At 35.0% G+C, this 20,741-nt stretch overlaps 1 protein-coding gene across 2 annotated transcripts; it reads right to left on the reverse strand.

The window, feature by feature from the left end:
* Positions 1-2,470: 2,470 nt before the first annotated feature.
* On the reverse strand, positions 2,471-20,537 carry LOC144970238 (ubiquitin carboxyl-terminal hydrolase 46-like). Of its 2 annotated transcripts, none has more exons than XM_078909675.1 (9): positions 20,305-20,537; positions 16,676-16,756; positions 12,250-12,469; positions 10,674-10,754; positions 9,281-9,414; positions 8,838-8,998; positions 8,509-8,641; positions 7,744-7,887; positions 2,471-4,695 (listed from the first exon to the last, which is right to left on the reverse strand). In XM_078909675.1, the coding sequence occupies exons 1-9, from the start codon at positions 20,305-20,307 to the stop codon at positions 4,591-4,593; spliced, it is 1,062 nt and encodes a 353-aa protein (XP_078765801.1). In that variant the 5' UTR covers positions 20,308-20,537; the 3' UTR covers positions 2,471-4,590. The 2 variants fall into 2 exon arrangements, with proteins under 2 accessions (XP_078765801.1, XP_078765800.1); XM_078909674.1 differs by lacking the exon at positions 20,305-20,537 and adding an exon at positions 20,197-20,256.
* Between the last annotated feature and the right edge of the window lie 204 nt (positions 20,538-20,741).

The following is a 20,741-nucleotide window of genomic DNA, read 5'->3' on the forward strand; positions in this document are numbered from 1 at the left end:
AAACTAAAAATCTCGAAAATATTGTGAAACGTGTGGAAGAATGTGTGACGGATGTGAAAGAGTGGATGGATGCAAACAAGTTGAAAATGAATGAGTCAAAAACAGAAGTGATGATTGTGGGAAATAGAGGGCAGTTGAAGGTGAATGATGGTCTTGAGGTGTTGATTGGGGGTGAAAAGATCAAAGTTTCAAAGACTGTGAAAAATTTGGGTGTCTATTTTGATTCAGAAATGAAAATGTCAGCTCACATTTCTGCTCTCTGTAAATCTTTATACTTTCAATTGAAGAAAATCAGTTCGATCCGTCAGTATATTGCAATTGGAACATGTAAAACATTGGTTGTTTCCCTCATTTTTTCGAAACTAGACTATTGTAACTCGCTGCTTGTCAACTTGCCTCAGGCTTCTATTAAACAATTGCAACTACTGCAAAACAGTGCAGCAAGATTAGTTTTTGGCAAAAAAAAATTTGATCATGCAACCCCTTTGTTGGCCTCTCTCCACTGGTTGCCCATTGAAAAGCGCACATATTACAAAGCAGCGTGTCTTGTTTATAAGTGTTTGGCTGGTATAGCACCGGCATATCTCACAGATCACGTGGTCATGTGTAAATTTGAAAATTACACTTTAAGATCATGTAATGACCAAACGAAAATTTCGGAAAAAAGATCAAGAACAAAAATTTGGTGATAGATCGTTTGCTTGTTTCGGCCCCAAGATTTGGAATGAACTACCACGTGGTCTGAGGGAGTGCAAGTCTTTACCTACTTTTAAAAAGAATCTCAAGACACATTTTTACTGTATTTGTTTTTCTTGACTCTATATGAATCCTTGATTTGGCTATGAATTGTTATTGTTGTTATTATTTTATTTTTTTATTTTTTTCACTTAAAATTGATATTTATATTGTAAAGTGCCCAGAGCTTGTGTTTTACACGAGAATGAGCGCTATATAAATGTGTATTATTATTATTATTATTATTATTATCTCCCAAAACAATAACTATGCATTTGACTGTTTCCCTCCCAGCTAGGACTCAGGCCAGGGCTAGGAGAAAACCAAGTAATCTCATTCCGAGACAAAGACAGAAAGCAAATTGGAAAACAGATAAAGGGGGATAGAAGACACAGTAAGTGCCTCCCTGCCCACTATGGGAGGCCAGGATCCCCACCCAGCTATAAAATCTAATACCACAGAAAATGATGAGGAACAAACGTTTGATGTCTATTACATTGAAGAGAGATTATTATTGACACAAAAGAAAAATCATGACGCTGTGGTTTTGTTGCTTTGTGTTATGGGGTTTTCTTTTTGCTCACCCCGACACACATCCAAATTGAGGTAACAGAATGTTACAATGCCATTTTGTTTTGTATTAAATTTTAATTCTATTAAAGCTGAATACTTTCGATTAGCAAAGATAATAAATGTAAACTTTCCTAAAAAAAAAACAACTCTCTTTAATTTGTGAATGCAGAGTCTTTCGCTTCATAAAATTAAATGATAAGTTAATTTTACATTACAGGCAGACTGGTGAGAAGAAAAAATAACCAAAAGAAATTATGATACAAGATTGTAACATGAAAAAGATATGTGTTACTGGATCCATGTAATCAACAATTCAAAATTCTATTTCTTAGCCTCGTACATATCAGAAAATATTTTTAACCTTTCTGGTTTCCCATACATTTCCTTGTGCACCATCTATAATAGTGGATATATACAGCACATCAATAATATATAATCAGAGTACACTTTCTAGAAATATCATATTCATAAAAAAGGCATTATTCACAATTTAGCTTTAAAAATGGCATATTTCATTTTAATTACCTGGCAGAACTATGTTTTAATTTTATATGCTTTATTTTTTTTTAAAATGCAAATTATTATTCACCATGACATGAACAAATTGTGTAATTTAAAATTGGGAGTGCCACTTAGTAAAAATGAAATAACCATCAACACAAAATGTGATACGCTTTAATGTAAATAACACTGCTTCAACTCATAACTTTTGTGTACACTGGAAACAGGAGATGTCATCATAAAGTCATGCTTAATGTCAACCATCAACATGGCAAATGACTCCTTCCATATTCTCAAGTTTCTGAGAACAGAGGTGAGACCTTGTTGATTGTAGATGATATTAGTCATATGTCCAAAATCAATTTGTCTGACAAGTATCCTCATCGGCAGAATTTTTTTTTAATGGCTTTAAAACATTGGTCAATAAAACATACTTAGATTTCAAAATTAAAAAAAAAAAAAATTAATGTTATATTTACTGACAAAATCGAATTTGGTCTGTTGACATGCAAAAAGCTGAGACGACTCAAATAAAAGTTTTTATTTCAGCAATTCTACTGGGGGAAGTGACAATAAAAAGAAAAATATGAAATTTAATCACACTCAACAGATATGAAAATATTAGACAGAGGATAATAATCCATGGTGACATATATCTCTGTTGTTTTTTTTTTTTTTGTTTTGTTTTTTAGTTTTACATCATTTGCAACAATTTAAGGTCATTTCAACGCCAGTAAAAATGGAGGTGACAGGGGGAAAGTTGTAAATTCAGAAGTTAAAAGAACCAAAGAAAAAGTAAGACAAAGGGGATTGGTTCAGAGAGGAAACAGGAGTTTCCAGGAGCAATCTATCAATGACAAAGGGGACTAGTTCAAAAAGGGAACAGGGGATTCCTGAGCAATCTATCAATATACCTATTTTGACATTAATTACCTGAAAGCCTCATCTAGGCACAAGCAAAAGTTCTGCCATGAAAGATACACTATTTACAAATTATAATATATTCAAAACTAAAAAATATAATGATTAGAAGGTAAAAAATATCATCTCAAAAATAAAATAAATTATACATTTAACTGTCTCCCTCTCTGCTAAGGACCCTTGTCAGGACAAGGGGGAAAAAAAGAGCAATGTCACTCCAGAACAAAGAGGAGAGGGAAAATAGATATAAGGGGATAGAAGATACAGATAGAGAGACCTCCTCAACCATCATGGGAGGTCAAAAAACCCCACCCACATGGTGACCTAAGATACACTTGAAGTTTCACTTTAAAAAGTATATTCTCAACTCTGTGGGGTTTTTTTTTTTTTGGTTTTTTTGGGGTTTGTTTTTTTTTTTTTTGGGGGGGGGGGGTGCCATTAAAATTACCTGTATTAGCTAATCTTCATAAAATTCTCTTTGAATGATTCTTATACAAAAAAGCATGTTATTTATTCCATTCTAGTTAATTGACAATTTATAATCCTTTTCCAATGAATAATCAAATTAATGTTTAAAATTCACAAAACCCCTTTTAAAAAATATTAATAGATCAGACGCCTCACCTCCTTTTCATTATGTGTCTTCATTATCAATTTGAAGACAGGTTCATACATACACAAGCTTTAGGTTTTAAGGATTGTTTCCTGGATGCCTCCGTAATCTTAGCAATGAGCAACCATTTCCATTGAGAAAATATTCAATCCTTCCTATCAGACCCAGCTACAAATTGGCTGTATCCCTACAAAGATTTGTGACAACTGATTAAAGCAAAAAAGTCCTCTCAGCATTGTTTCCCTGTCTTAAACAACTGAACAACGGCATGATGTCTTCGTGCACAACTATTTCAACATGCATGATATACGTTAATTATCCTACAAAGTAGATCACCTAAGAGTATATAATTATAAAACAGAAACAAGCAAATCACAGCATTTCCATTGGAATATCATCAAATCAATAATATTGTTATATGAAAGTAAACATTGCTACCTGGTCCCAACAATTTCGTTCCTTCTGTTTTTGTTGTTTGTTTTTAAGAGTGAAACGGTGCTAGGGACACATGGGTTTTCAGAGCCAGGAAAAGGAGAGTCATACCAAATCAATATGATCACAAAGTTCAAAGACTTCGTACAGATAAAAACAACATTTTTAAAAGGCAAAAAAAAAATGTTTTATTTTAAATTAAATTTCCTTGTCATCTTCAATGACAGCCTTAAATGCTGCTCCAGAATTACAAAAATAAATAAATAAATAAATAAATAAGAGTTGACTACCACAAATCTGGAAAAAAGATTGAAAGCCAACAATCTAAAGATTCTCCATGTGTTTATCAATGAGTTAATAAGTTGATTAAAGATCCATTGTTTCTGTGAAGATATTAAGAAACTAAAATAGCCAAATGCTTTTATTTTAAAATCAAAGACAAAAAGAAGTCAAATAATTTATATTTTTAATTACTAACTTAACAAGGAGCGTTTTAAATCAGAACCTCATTCTGGCCCATCTTATCATAATATTTCTGTAAACGTTTATCTGTACAATCTCAAGACTGGATCCATTAATCAAAATGTAAATTCAACTTAATGTTTTGGGCGGGTGACTTCAGGAAATATACAGAATAATGAATCAGCAAAACGTCAGAAAAAGAAGCATAAGCCATCATTTAGAGAAACATTTCAAAAGAAAGACTATAACCTAACCTGCATCGCCTGAAAAGAAAAGGAATACTTCCAATTCTTTTCCCAGTCAACATTTACACAACAATTAAGATTTTCAATATGATAATAATTTATGTACATTTATTCCCGAGATTGATAGAACAAGATGTAGCCCGATTCTGATGAATTCTTTTGCATGTCTGAAGGCAAACCATAAAATTCCTCTATCTGACTGGCATCAATTTTCTGTGGGAGAGATAAAGAGTATGACATCATTAAAGTTGGTTCCTTACAACTAAAGCATGCGTCATAGGCTGTTTGAAAAATTAAAGAAAATTAAAACAATCCTAAACAGAAAGGAACTAGAAAAAGAAGAAACAAAAGTCACGTGAAGTTTCAGACTTAAAACCAGTTAGAATGCCTGTTGGAATTGAATTTTAATTCTGGTCTAAAGACTTGTTTTTCTGAAACAAAAACATAATATCAACAAAGATTAACCTTCTACAAATAGGGTTCATTTTTTCTAATCTTAATCTTAGATTATATTTTCTTTTCACAAAAAAAAGATAAATAACAGTAATGTGAATTGGTCTCTGTTGAAGCCTGAGCCTCAAAGATGTTACAAATCTCTTTATAAAAACATTGAAATTTCTAGTTGTAACCAGATAAAGAATAGAATAATGTAAATGAATCTAGTTTTGTTTCTGAAGGGTCAAATGAAGAAATTAAACATGAAGGCAATAAAACATCTTACTGAAAGGTATAAATGTTAAATAAAGGAATTGTCAAATATTCAGATGATTGAGAAATTTTGTAGACAATTTACATCCATTTACCAGAAAAAACTTTTAATTATTACCAACACTTATTAAATAACCTGGGCCTCTTTATTATTTTCTTTTTTCAGTGTACGAAATCATAATAGGGTGGAGTGTTCCAATTCCGACACCAAAAATGGCTCTCTCAGCTCAATGACTTTTAATGGCCACACTGAGAGTAATTATGAAAATAACTGTTGCATGTGTTGCAAATATCATTACGTGAAAATTTTAGGTAAAATGAGTGTCCATTATCAGACTTTATTTGTGTGTTTGGCCTTGACTTTTGGGACCTAGTCACAGGTCCCAACTCGGACACCACTGTTCCAATTCTGACACCCCGTGTGCCAATTCAAACACCCCGCAAAATTATTGATTAGACAATCTCAAGAATCTATGACGTCTTTATAATTTTTTTTTGTATAACAGTGTACGATAGTGGTTGCTGTGCAATGAGAGGAGACTTCACTCTTAATCATAATTCAAATTTATTGTTTGCACAGAAAACCAATATTTTATTCTGAAGAATGTTCAAATTAATAAGTAAAAACTTACAGAATCAAAATTGAAAACATATAAACAACAACGACAAACAGCAATCAAAAAAGCAGTTTGAATGCAACAACTGTTCTGAACAAACGGGTGCAATGAACACTTGTGTCGAACAATGGAGGTGTCTGAATTGACAACTGGGTGTCTGAAGAACTAACACTTTTGGGAACAACTGTGGGGGTGATAATTTTTGTCATAGTAGACATTTTTGAGAAAAATCTCTTTAATTGTGCGAACATCTGTTGCTGCTGATGGAAAAACTGGAGGAACTTCGATGGTCAAGGATTTTAAGAAACGATTTATTTGATTAGATGAAATAGAAAAGGACTAAAGTTGGCTGAAATGTATCATGCATTTATTCCTGGCTGTTAAATCGTAACCAAGCTCTATTTCATAATTCATATAAAATTTAGGTATTAAAATAGACGGTGAGTATGATAGGATGTCCGAATTGGAACATCCTACCTAAAATACACAATAATATAAAGAAGAAGAAAGAAAGAAGAAGAAGGAAGAAGAAAAGAAGAAGAAGAAAAGAAGATAGAAGAAGAAGAAGAAGAGAAGAAGAAAGAAGAAGAAGAAGAAGAAAGAAGAAGAAGAAGGAAGAAGATGAAGAAAGAAGATAGAGAAAAGAAAAGAGAGAAGAAGAGAAGAAGAAGAAGAAGAAAAGAAGAAGAGAGAGAAGAAGAAGAAGAAGAAGAAGAAGAAGAAGAAGAAGAAAAGAAGAAGAAGAGAAGAAGAAGAAGAAGAAGAAGAAGAAGAAGAAGAAGAAGAAAGAAGAAGAAGAAGAAGAAGAAGAAGAAGAAGAAGAGAAGAAGAAGAAGAAGAAGAAGAAGAAGAAGAAGAAGAAGAAGAAGAAGAAGAAAGAAGAAGAAGAGAAGAAGAAGAAGAGAGAAGAGAAGAAGAAGAAGAAGAAGAAGAAGAAAGAAGAAGAAGAAGAAGAAAAGAAGAAGAAGAAGAAGAAGAAGAAGAAGAAGAAGAAGAAGAAGAAGAAGAGAAGAAGAAGAAGAAGAAGAAGAAGAAGAAGAAGAAGAAGAAGAGAAGAAGAAGAAGAAGAAGAAAGAAGAAGAAGAAGAAGAAAAGAAGAAGAGAAGAAGAAGAAGAAGAAGAAGAAAGAAGAAGAAAAGAAGAAGAAGAAGAGAAGAAGAAGAAAAGAAGAAGAAGAAGAAGAAGAAGAAGAAGAAAGAAGGAAGAAGAAGAAGAAGAAGAAAGAGAAGAAAGAAGAAGAAAGAAGAAGAAGAAGAAGAAGAAGAAAGAAGAAAAGAAGAAGAAGAAGAAGAAGAAGAAGAAGAAGAAGAAGAAGAAGAAGAAGAAAGAAGAAGAAGAAGAAGAGAAGAAAGAAGAAGAAGAAGAAGAAGAAGAAGAAGAAGAAGAAGAAGAAGAAGAAGAAGAAGAAGAAGAAGAAGAAGAAGAAGAAGAAGAAGAAGAAGAAGAAGACAGTCGTAATGACAATCCAAAAGACATTGCTTGTGGTTTGTCTCATGTTTTGATTTTGCTCTAGCCACTTTATTTTGGACAATCCCCTTTTTTGCCTTGATAGCAACCCTGCTTACATAGCTAATAACTCTCTGTTTCTACATTTTGCTGATCACATTAATGGCTAACCCTTTTAATTACGTATTTTTAACTTAGATAAGCTTTATACAAAACCTACTATTACAATTCATAAGGTAAATTATAATGATTGTTACTAAAATGCTTTTTAAAAAAACCATCAGATAAAATTCCCTACTAAATTACTAAAAACAGTTTTGAGTTTTACACATGGTGGCAAAAAAAAAAAATATTAAAAAAAAAATACAAAAATACTAAAATAGGGTTTGACTGTGCAAGGAAACGAGACAACTCGAATCAAGATGTAAGATACCTGAAAATGTGGGTTTCACCCAAACCTGGAATTAGCATATGAAAGTATTAAACTTACATCAACAATATCATCATCAAAAAGAAGCCAGAATCCATGACTCTTGACAATACTGATGTAGTGTCCCCTGTTTGGTCCAGACCCACAATGCACAACAACAGCTAACAGGTCGTACATTCTCTCTGGGTTGTAGGCATCGTCAGACTGTACAGGATGAATAAAAAGTATAAGTTTTGGACTAATACAGTTGATCCTAATAAAACTTATAATCATCAAAATATAACTGAAACCAATATTATTTTTAATTTGTTATAAAGGTCTCCATGACAGAGGATATGTACTTCCAAGAAAAAAAAACGATTTCTAGCAGAAAAAAAAGGCAATGTGCAGAATAACAGCTCTTATCTGTGAATTCATACCACTCTAATTTTACTACCTCCAAATATTATATCTGTCCCATAAACCAAGAAAAAAAAAGTAAAGAAAGATATTTTTACTGTATTCAGGGAATTGGGCAATTAAATTCACACACACACACACACAAAAAGAATCCACTCAAAGCACAATAAGGGTATATGCACACTCTGCTTTACCTCAAGGACTGTGCTTTAAAAATGAGATCACAGTTTAACTCATCAAAGATCAAAATCATGGAATCATTCATGTTGGCCAACTGAGCAAATTGAGACAAGGAAACATGAAAATCAAAATATCACTCAATTCGTACAAGTTACATACATCACTTACTTAATCAAATGACTGATAAATGACCAGACATAATATTCCATATCTGGGTGAAAATGCTATGGAAAGATGGGTACATACCGTATTAAATAGCCTCAATTCCAGGGGAAAGACAACTCGATATGAGACTTTGATATAACGATTAAGGTGTTCCATATACTTGAATCTTTTTAAGTGAAGGGCTAATATTTGAGGTAACTTCTTCACTCGCATTCTGAAAATGAAATGAGATGCAGAAAAAAAATTATAATTTGGATGAAATTGGTCCCAATTTCATTATATTTTCAAAGCAGGGAGAGAAAATACATATGCTCACTAATTATAAATTTTCTACTCAATTATTGCATTTAATAAAATCACATGTTCAACCTGCATTAATTAAATTACAATTTACGGTATGAAAATGTCACCTTTTCTGTGCCTCCTGCTTGCTGCAGCACACCTCACAGTAATACTTGTGTTCAGCACACAAAGTTTCAGTGTTACTGAAACCTCTCAGGCAGTGTGTTATAGATGTATTCTGTTCCACATCCACACTCAGGTCCAGGAAATCTTCATCTTTACTGCTTACCTGTTGGGATAGTAAAATAAAAACGATTTGTTAATTGATTTATCTCCTCAAAATACAAGCATCAGTGGAAGATGATACAAAAGAGTGATACCAAATTAATTCTTGAAACAGTAAAATATAGTCTGCAGATTAGCATATGAATTAGAAATATAAAATTGTCAATAACAAGGAATTCATAATTTTAAAAAATTCACTCTATTGACTCAGAGCAAAACATTACCATAGCATTCATAAGTTGAATCATTTTAAATTGTGTGGAATGGAAAGAAGCTTTGGAATTACCGTTTCACAGTTAAGACATCTGGTCTCATTGGTCAGAGTACCCTGAAAGATTTCATGAACCCATGTGGGATCTGTCTTGGTGTTGGTATTGGTCGTCACCTCCACTCCATTTTTCTGCGCACTTTTCTTCTCAGCTGGAAAAAGGAGAAGTTGTGTCACTTGATATTTTATTTGTCACTAAACGAATAATCGAATGAGCGCAAAGGGGCAAAAAGGTGTCACAACTTATATCTTGTGAACAGTTTTCCATCCTTATTATATCTCAAAATGTAGCATGTATACAGAAACACTATTCAGTGTAAATAATATTAACTACCCTTTAATTACTACAACCATTATCATCCTGACTTATCACTACCCTTCTTACACATGTAATCACACCTGGATAAAATGAAGCAATGTGCTTTGCCCCTGGACAAGAAGTTCGATGCAACAAATATGCCACGTCCCCTCCTCCTCCTCCTCTTTTGAGTTATCAAACACTAGACTGACCCCAAAAGTTTTTATAACCATTCCATGCAATCAAAAGCAATAGACTGCTGACGATTTTTCACCCACACAATGCAGTCACTGAACCATTTATGTAATTCTTATATCAAATAATACAAACAAGTAAATACAGGGAATAAATGACAATATTTTGGTCTAGAAAATAGTCATATGTTTACATTCCTTCTATTTTCCTGAGACTATCATGGACAGACAGGTATACGAACGAGGAAGTGTTGGAGAAGGCGAGAAAGGGAAGAATACTGAGTGATACCATCAGAAAGAGGCAGATACGGTTTCTGGGACATGTGTGGAGAAGAGATGGAATAGAAAAGTTGGTAACATCTGGGATGATCGAAGGAAAGAGAGCTAGAGGAAGACAAAGAATGGCTTATCTAAATAGCCTAAGAATGACCAAATGTGACTTAAAAAGCAACACAGATTTCATGCGCACCGCAGAGGATTGTGATTCGTGGAGACAGCTGACCGGCAATGTGCTCAAAAGCACAAGCCACGATGGATGATGATCTTCCTGCCAGGTCTTGCTATATTTAAGTTTTACTAAAACAGGCATGTCACAGCAGTATTGTCTCCACTTTGCAATTTGGAGGTATCATATTCAACATATATATCTGTTGAATCTTGTTGTAAACATCTAATCCCTCCAAAGCTTACTTTGTGTTAAACTGCAGCTAACATCTGGGGTATTTCAGTATTCCAATGAAATAGACCTCAGGACACTTCCTCAATGGGGAGAAATAATGGAACTGAATAAGTTATATTTTCTGTTAAATATTTTTTTCAGGATCAAATAAAAGTGATGAAACTTGAAAACAATATGTTGAGCTCTAATTTTGTATTTTCCATAAATAAATGAGTGAAAATATTATCCCATTTCACCAACCTGTAAGTAAATCTGCCACTGTATTGAGCAAGTAATTGAGAAACTCATGGGCATCTTGTTGCATATAGTTGTCAAACAATTCTAAAGACAAAGGCAAATATAGAATATAACCATTAAAATCACGGTGCAGAAAAATAAATACGATTACAGCAAAAAACAAACAATCAAACAAATAATAATAATAATAATAATAATAATAATAATTAATTATAAATAATAATATAATAATAAATAATAATAATAAATAATAAAACAAGCAAGATAAGAAAGAAAGAAGAAGAAAGAAAGAAGATGAAGAAGAAAGAAAGAAGAGAAAAGAAGAAAGAAAAGAAGAGAAGAAAGAAGAAAATAAGAAGAAGAAGAAAGAAGAAGAAGAAGATAAAGAAGAAAAAGAAGAAGAAGAAGAAAGAAGAAGAGAGAGAAGAGAGAAGAAAGAAGAGAGAAGAAGAAGAAGAAGAGAAGAGAAGAAGAAGAGAAGAAGAAAAAAGAAGAAGAGAAGAAGAAGAAGAAGAAGAAGAAGAAGAAGAAGAAGAAGAAGAAGAAGAAGAAGAAGAGAAGAAGAAGAAGAAGAGAAGAAGAAGAAGAAGAAGAAGAAGAAGAAGAAGAAGAAGAAGAAGAAGAAGAAGAAGAAGAAAGAAGAAGAAGAAGAAGAAGAAGAGAGAAAGAAGAAGAAGAAGAAGAAGAAGAAGAAGAAGAGAAGAAGAAGAAGAAGAAGAAGAAGAAGAAGAAGAAGAAGAAGAAGAAGAGAAGAAGAAGAAGAAGAAGAAGAAGAAGAAGAAGAAGAAGAAGAAGAAAGAAGAGAAGAAGAAGAAGAAGAAGAAGAAGAGAAGAAGAAGAAGAAGAAGAAGAAGAAGAAGAAGAAAAGAAGAAGAAGGAAGAAAAAAAGAGAAGAAAGAAGAAGAGGGAAGAAGAAGAAGAAGAAGGAGAGAAGAAGAGAAAAGAAGAAGAAGAAGAAGAAGAAGAAGAAGAAGAAGAAGAAGAAGAAAGAAGAAGAAGGAAGAAGAAGAAGAAGAAGAGAAGAAGAAGAAGAAGAGAAGAAGAAGAAGAAGAAGAGAAGAAGAAGAAGAAGAAGAAGAAGAAGAAGAAGAAGAAGAAGAAGAAGAGAAGAGAAGAAGAAGAAGAAGAAGAAGAAGAGAAGAAGAAGAAGAAGAAAAGAAGAAGAAGAAGAAGAAGAAGAAGAAGAAAGAAGAAGAAGAAGAAGAAGAAGAAGAAAAGAAGAAGAAGAGAAGAAGAAGAAGAAGAAGAGAGAAGAAGAAGAAGAAAGAAGAAGAGAAGAAGAGTAGAAGAAGAGGAGGAGGGGTAGGAGTATAGGAGTAGAAGAAGAGGAGGAGGGGTAGGAGTATAGGAGTAGGAGGAGGAAGAGGGGGATAAGTAGAAGGATGGGGGGGGGGGGGGGGGGGGGGATGGTAAGCAAGAGTGGTGGGATGGGCTAGGAGGATGAGAAATAGAATTTAAATTATAATGGTAACTATTTGTAATCAATCATCATTATAAACTATATCCATAGCTACAAATGCACAAAGCACTTCTGAAATCACTTGAATAGAGAAGCATTTATGAATACTGCATATCCTACCATTTTCTTTCCGTAACCTTGTGATGAATTTCTTGGGTGCAACAGTTCCAACTTTTTTCTTTTGGGTGGCTACATTGTAGAAAAGATCAGCTAAACATGTCAAAAGGGTTTCCTTTTTCTGACTCTTGAGATGTTGCTTATAGTGCAGCACCTTCTCTCTGAATGGCCGGCAAAAGTAGAGGGTTTGCAGCACAGAGTTGCAATAGCAGGTGTTGCCAAACTAAAAATAATTAATGAAATCAATGATTATATGTTATGGGAATAAATTACATTTATATTTGTATGTCAAATCAAGGGAAACTGAACTCTCGCAGGTCTGAAATGAATAAGACTAAATTTGTTCACTGCTACTGACTTCACATAATTGAGCTGTTGGCAAAGCCAACTTTGTTGTCAGACCATTTGTGACCCCACGCTCGAAGCAGTATTAAGTCAGGATTTGGAAAACGAAGAAAATCGGGTTTAAAGTGAAAATGGTCAAAATAATCAATTTTCAAATTTTGGTTGTTTCAGAAACTACAATCATTTTTCTACATAAAAACATAATAATTCAACATAAATATTAACGATGTTTAAATTTCAAGTTTTAAAATGCAACTATCAGTAACATATTCAAAACGAGAGTTGACTTTCACTCAGAGAGCCACCATTTCCAAGGCTTAATAATACCAAGTCCTTTCCTCCACCAATAGCATGTAAGATATCACAGCAAAGGATGTGTCTTTATCTATCTCAGAGAATACATGGCTGAATTGACAGTTACATGATTTAACGAATAATGAACTTTAAAAACTGTAAACAAGTCTAAGTTTTTCTTTAACAACCTTACAAATGAAAGATTCTGACTGGTCAAAGCTCATCACATTCACCTGTCTGCCATTATAACGTCGGGCATTGTGTTATCACGAAGTTGGCATGCGCGCGCGCGCGTGTGTGTGTGTGTGTATGTGTGTGTGTTTATGCATTTTGATACACATCACGAGCTACCATTTCTATGTCTAACTGCAGTTTTTAATGATCAAAGTGGGGGTCCTTTGTCCCTCTTTCTTTATTCTTGATTATAGCACAAGCTAAGTCTTTATTAGGAACAACAGCTGTGTAATTTTACAAAGATTGTTGTATGATAAAAATCTTTTAAATTTTAAGAAAAGCAGAAAAGTATATAGAGCCTTCAACAATTAATGAACTGTCGATGGAAATAAGTGTAACTAGCAAACAATGAAAAAGTTAAATGTATGCAGAGATAAACAGAGACAGACCTATTAATAAATAGATAGAAAGATAGATAGATAGATAGATAGATAGATAGATAGATAGATAGATAGATAGATAGATAGATAGATAGATAGATAGATAGATAGATAGATAGATAGATCGATAGATAGATAGATAGATAGATAGATAGATAGATAGATAGATGGATAGATAGATAGACAGACAGACAGACAGACAGACAGACAGACAGACAGACAGACAGCATTATGATCAACTTCTACAATATTGTTTCTAGTAGTCGCTCTCATCAGGAAGTGGAAGTGAAAGTAGATTGTTGTGTTTGTCGTAGATAGATAGATAGACAGATAGATGAAAAGGAGAGAGAGAGAGAGGGAAAGAAAGAGAGAGAGAGAGAGAGAGAGAGAGAGAGAGAGAGAGAGAGAGAGAGAGAGAGAGAGAGAGAGAGAGAGAGATGTTCATGTTTTCTTTGAATACTGAAAAAAAAAAAAAGGGGGGGGGGGGGGGTTTAGACAATCCACAATGTGGGTGAACGCTAAAAAAAAAGTGGAGGGGAGAGTTGAATATAGCTGATGATTGTCCACAAGGGGTGGTGATCACGAGTGACATGTTATAAACAACGTGTAGATGCAGCTCAAAGAAGAAGATTCAATGACATGTTTTCGTGTAAGTTATTACAAAATAAGCCCCACCCCCTCCTCCTAAAGCTGTCATCTGACTCAAAATGGAAGCAATGCAATGAATGATTTGACCAGTCCCATTTCTTTAATTGCAATCTGATTGGTCAATTTTTCCAATTGATTGACTATGAAAATGCTGTTCTTAAACTATCCCTACGAATCTTGGCTCAGCCTCCATCCCTTTCTTAATAAATATCTACCTCACTCTCGCTCTGTCTCCCTATTGTTTCTTTCAAACATACAAACATACACACGCAAACACACACACACACACACCATTTATAAAGGCTTCAATTTTTACTGTATTTCCATCCGCCCTTTTAATGCACAAGCAGTCGCTCTCCCCTGCTTCTAGTTCTAGCACAGGCTCAAACAGTATTCATAATTCTAAAGTTTTCTGTGTAGACTGACTTATGAAAACATATAAGGTTGAAGCTAGTGCGGGGCGGTCCTTGGCAAGCTTAAGGACCACGGTCCTACGGTCCTTGGGAAATGAAGACCGCAAGGACCGGTCCTAGGACCGGTTTCGACATTGAACATTCCTGAGAGACTGTTGGAAATTCGAACCGGTTTGACCTTTGAGAGCGTGGGATCGTTCATTCTTGAACCGTTAAAGACCGCTACACGATGAAAACCGTGGCCTACAGGAGTAAAACACACGGAGTAGTCACACTCATTTCAAATTGTAACCTAATTAGAGAAGAGGGGTGATGCCTTCTTTATTTGCTCACCGTACTTCATTGTTACTTCGATAATTTAATAAAATTTGAAATTTATCCCCATTAACGGAGATAATGGCATCGCCCAAGGCGTTGATCGAGTTGTTCGTGGCGTTGATACACACACGCAACTCCTACCCCCCCCCCCCCCCCCCACACACACACACACATTAGAGGGCAGCGAGCATTGAAGAGTAAGAGAGAGACGTGAAGTTATAATAAGAGGGGGTGGATGAGGTGATAAGAGGGGTCGATGGTGACTTTTCGCCAGATCTAACAAACTCAGCTACCCATTCATTGCTGAGTAGACAGGGATTCAGAAAAAAATCGACTGCACCCGGGATCGATCTCTGGCCCTTTGCGTATAAAGAGAGTGCTCTATCAACTGAGTTATCGGGGTCCCCAAATATTCTATTGGACTTTTTTAAAATTCAGACGTTATAACTGGGTTTTTTGGAAGGAAGAAACTAATGAAACTCATATTATTTGATTAGTAAAAACACCAAACGAAATTTTAATATTATTGTATTATTTTAAATGACAACACTGCGATAGAAAGGAGTGGTGACAAGAGATGGACAAAAGAAAACAAAAAATCGGATTTGCTACTTGCTAGGTTCGACACACACACACACACACACACACACAAACACACACATCTTTTGTAGTCACATACATTTCAAACAATAACCCATTAGAGAAGAGGGGTCATGCCTTCACCATAGATCATTGTCATTGCGATCATTATGGTGTAGTAAATTTTGAAATTTACCCCGTATAATGGAATCGTCCAAGGCGTGCGCCTCCTGTTCCCCCCATCTCACACACGAAAGGGCGGTTTGCGGAGTGGAGGTTGGTGGTCGTCTGTGTCGTTTAGTGTATGGCAAAGGGGGGTGGGTGCGATTAATTAAGTTGGATGGGTGGTGATTGGTGGAAGATAGGCAACTGAAGCAACGAATCGCTGGGGAAGTAGTAGGCTATGGCGCGAGACCGTAGGACCGTGGTCCTTGCAAGGACCGCCCCGCACTTGTTGAAAGGTGATAAGAAGTGAGGACCGCCGCCGATCTTCCCCTCTGGGACCGGTCTTCGGTTCACAGCTAAAAGACCGTCGGACCGCGGTCCAGACCGGTCTTCAGCGCGGCACTAGTTGAAGCCTGACTGTTATTTCATTTGGCAACTATGCTTTACGCATTTGATTGGCTAGACAGAGAGGCAGGTTATGACATGGAATAATAATAATGAATAATGGTAGAACAAAAAGAGATAAGAGTTGTTGGACAATGAAATGAAAAAAAAAAAAAAGACTGCCATGGCCCTAACTGAGGACGATGGAGGTATAGCTTAAAACTTAAAAAATTAAAGCTGCATTTTTATGTCCCATCATCAGGCATCAAGAGGAATAAGTCAAGACAAAACAGTTCTCATAGTAATAATAAAATTAGTATTGCTATTAACGTTGAAGAAATTGACCCAAATGATGGGGGATAGAATTGTCCACAACAATTTTCAAATATAACAGAATTAGACCAAAAACATTTTCAAGCAGCATGCTGATAACTCATCAAAAAAGCTGACATTGAACAGTTGTGGCCATTTTATGACAACTAATTTTTACTTACAAAAAAATACAAATATCGCCTTTAAACCTAAACAAATATAAATTCTTTGTTTGTTATGAACGATATTCAATGTGTCGTTTATCAATAATTGAAATAATGCCTCTTATCATTCTTTTACATATATTTTAGTGACTCAGATATGGCATCAGAAATCTGAATGAAAATAGTAACTCACATTAACAAGACCAAAGTAATGTTCATTAGCGGGGAACTGTTCCGATCCAATTTCCTTCTCCAGCTGAGATGAACTTGCCCCCTATGAAATAAAAAAAGCAAAATATGACATGGTAAATTAGATGTAGATAGTTTGTCACATCCGTCTTGAAACGTTGGGAAATACCTTAAAGAGCATTAAGGAAAGGACCCTGCAGTATGCTAAACCAAGACAAGACTGACCATAAGAATAAAAAGGACATGATATCATGTCTCTACACAAACTGTGATTCTCTGGTGAACAAAAGAGCTGAATTATTCACTGAAAAAGAACTCAACAACCCAGACATAGTGGCCTTATGTGAAATAAAACCCAAAAACTCTAGATACTCATTACAATTTCCAGTGAGATAGAAATAAAAGGATTTGAATTGTTTCATAACAAAGATGACTATGGTCGGGTGTAGCACTTCTAGTAAAAAAAAAGTGCTTAATCCATCAATCTGTGATTACATAGAATGTGATTTCAAAGAGACTATATTGGTTGAATGTAAACCTAACCACTCTGATAATCTTTTTGTTGGTACTGAATACCATAGCCCCAACAGTTCAACTGAGAATTCATATAAATTATCTCCTTGAAAAATTTGGGGAGCTCAGAGACAAAAATGTTGTTTTAGATGGTGATTTTAATTCCCGAGAGATCTCATGGGACACAGAAAGCAGCACAAGATCAGATCCCAATCACGAGAGGCATTTCTAACTCAACACCAATCAGAGAACACAAGATACAGACATGGCCAAACTCTCAGCCTTATAGTTATAGACCTAGTACTATCCAGCAGGGATGACATAATTCAAGACATCACAACGAAGGGCGGCCTTGGTAAAAGTGACCACTGCCAATTAAGCATCCGAATCAGATGCTCAAATGATGAGAAGAAAAAAAAACCCTTGTCCTCTCTTTCATAGATCCGACTTTGATAAGGTAAATGATGATATCTCCGATATGGACATAGATATAGTGAACTTGACCATATATAAACTTTGCATGGGAAAAATTCAAAGGTTTCATTGACTTTTTAGTGGAGAAACATGTCCCAAAAACTAAACCGAACATAACAAATAATAAACAATGGATGAGCAAAGAACTCAAGGAATTCATTAAAAGGAAACACCTTACCTTTAGAAAACTAAAAATACATGCAAGTGATAGCAACATTATAGAAGCAAAAAAATCCAGAAATAAAGTAAAAAAGAGGATGTAGCAAAGAGAGGAGAAAGCTTGAGAAGAAAATAGCATCCCAATCCAAAGACAACCCAAAGTCATTCTGGTCTTACGTCTCAAGCAAACAAAAAACCAAAACAAGCATTGCAGATCTTACAAAACCTAATGGATCAAAAACTAACACTAATATCGAAAAGGCGGAAGTCCTGGACTCGTTCTTCCAAACTGACTACACCACAGAACCAGAAGACATGGAAATTCCTGATCCTCCCAATTATAGTTTCGATGAAGAACTTACCGATTCTTACATATGTTGGGCACAAGTTCATCAATATATGATAGAACTCAACACTAGCAAAGCAACCGGTCCTGATGGCATAAACCCATTATTTCTGTCAAAAACAACTGAACATTTGTCATTACCAAGATCCATTATAATTAGAAAGACACTAAAGGAAGGCAATAAATACCAGAAGTCTGGCGTGAAATTCAAGTGTGTCCCATCTTTTAAAAATGCAAGACATCAGCACCGAATAACTATAGACCAGTGAGTTTAACATTATTGTCTGCAAATTGATGGAGAAATATGTCAAAAGAATGTGGTAGATCATCTGGAAAGAAACAATTTAATCAATGATAAGCAGCATGGATTTGATAGGGGGAGGTCGTGTACAACACAATTGCTTGATGTAATGTAATGGATATCTGTACTAATATCCTAGACAAAGGAGGATCAATTGATGCAATTTTTTATATATGGATTTTCAGAAAGTCTTCGACAGTGTCCCTCACAAAAGACTTGTGACCAAAGTGAAAGCAATGGGTCGGGTATCAATGGAAAGGTGCTTGAGTGGATTAAAGACTTCCTCAGCAACAGAACTCAAAGAGTTATTATAAATGGAACAGAATCCTCAGTGAAATGTGTAACAAGTGGCATTCCCCAGGGTAGTGTGCTTGGCCCAATACTCTTTGTAATATACATTAATGACCTGCCAGACAGGGTACAGAATGAAGTCTGACTGTTCGCTGATGATACTAAACTTTTCTGTAGAAGCGATACCCCAAATGGAGTCCAAAAATTACAAAGTGATTTAAACGAACTTCAAACCTGGTCTGACAAATGGCTACTGAAATTTTACCCAGAAAAATGTAAGGGGATAAAATTTGGGAGTATGAAATCAAATGCTACATACACCATGTAAAAAAGGAGATCTCAATATTAACTGCCTTACACTTTCTGTGAATGACTGCGGGCGAGACAAGTTGTCATTCAAAGAACATTTTCAAAGGACCACTGCTAGAGCAAAAAATAGTTGTTGTAGTAAGAAGAACATTCGACTTTCTAATAAAGGAAATACACTTGTCTTCCAATTCAAAACAAATATGGAAACTCAGTCTGGCAACCTAATAAATCATTATGCCAAGAAGTTGGAAGATGTCCAAAGACGGATCACAAAATTATTGTCTACTTAAAGACCTGCCATATCCAGAACATCTGAAGAAACTCAAACTTCCATGTCTTGAACATAGGAGAATAAGGGGTGACATGATCAAATTATTTAAGTTTGTGCATATACACCTGCAAGAGACCAACATTTCAGCTCAACAACCAAGGCTCTGCCAGGGGACAATCAATGAAATAAGAAGAAAAAAACACAATAGACTTAGGACAATTACTTTTCAGTTAGAACAATTAATAATTAATACATGGAATAATTGCCAGAGAGAGTTGTGAATGCTGAATACGCCTATATCAAAGCTGAGTTGGACAGATTCTTCTGGACGGATTTTTGCCAACAATATATGATCCGCAGTGCTGCACTACCACACAGACTAAATTCATGAGAGAAAAATGAATTGGCAAAACTGAAAACTTTGCCTGCACCATCTACCTCAATTCAATTCAATTGTACTTGTACTTGACTTGTACCTACTCACTCCTCGGTCACGGTCCTCACTCTTTTGTTTCCAGACTTCGGTTAATTAAAATTTTAAATTTTGAGGGGGTAATTTGTAATGTCAGCTTCATCAAACCTTTCAATTATCTTGGTGATTTCGGTAGACACACAAAGTAGGATTCATTTAGCTACTTGACTTTTGATTTTCGGTTCCATCATTGAAAATAAACATGAAATCGATGACGAATTGAATCACGTAAGAAGACGTAAGTAAGTTGTAAGTAAGTATCCGACAAGAACCCACATGAACCCATTGCCATTCTAAATTTCATTTCACGGCTTTAGAATAATAAAAGAAAAATGATGCAAACTCGTTCAATAGAATTTAATTTAGAGTATAACATCCTTCCTCTTTACCATTAGTGACATACAGCCAGGACTGACTAAGAAAATAAGTGTTGACTGCTACAAAACAGAAAATCGACTTTTCACACCCAGCAAATTGTTACGTTACTTATTACGTACCATCTCTCCCACAGCGCAACAGGCGCTAAATGAAGGCTTAAAGGCTGTTATCTTTGCAAAATTACAGCTACTCCAACTGAAATAAAACAATATTGCTTTCTATTCGAAATGTATAGAGGCCATTAGTGGTTGTATGTTGAATATTGTTGTTTTTCCTTGATGCATGATGGAATCATGGGGCTTCAAAACAAGAGCGAGCAGGGATGGGCATTGACATATCGATATTCAAATATGCACATCGATATGTCGATATATTTTTGTTCAGCTGTTGCTTTACCGTTCGGTCTTTATAAATCAAATTGGGTGGTTTCAGTTATTTTATAAAGACTCAATATATTTTTCAAAACATAACGTGCGGCTTTGTTTGTATTTTAATTAATTCGTTTGCTTGGCTACCGAAGAAACAGTACTCGGGTGGACTGAATTGGGCAAAAATA

The sequence above is a fragment of the Berghia stephanieae genome, chromosome 4 (genome assembly GCF_034508935.2).
Source record: "Berghia stephanieae isolate SIO BIC M18660-M18661 chromosome 4, UCSD_Bste_1.3, whole genome shotgun sequence".
NCBI classification, from domain to species: Eukaryota; Metazoa; Mollusca; class Gastropoda; order Nudibranchia; family Aeolidiidae; genus Berghia; species Berghia stephanieae.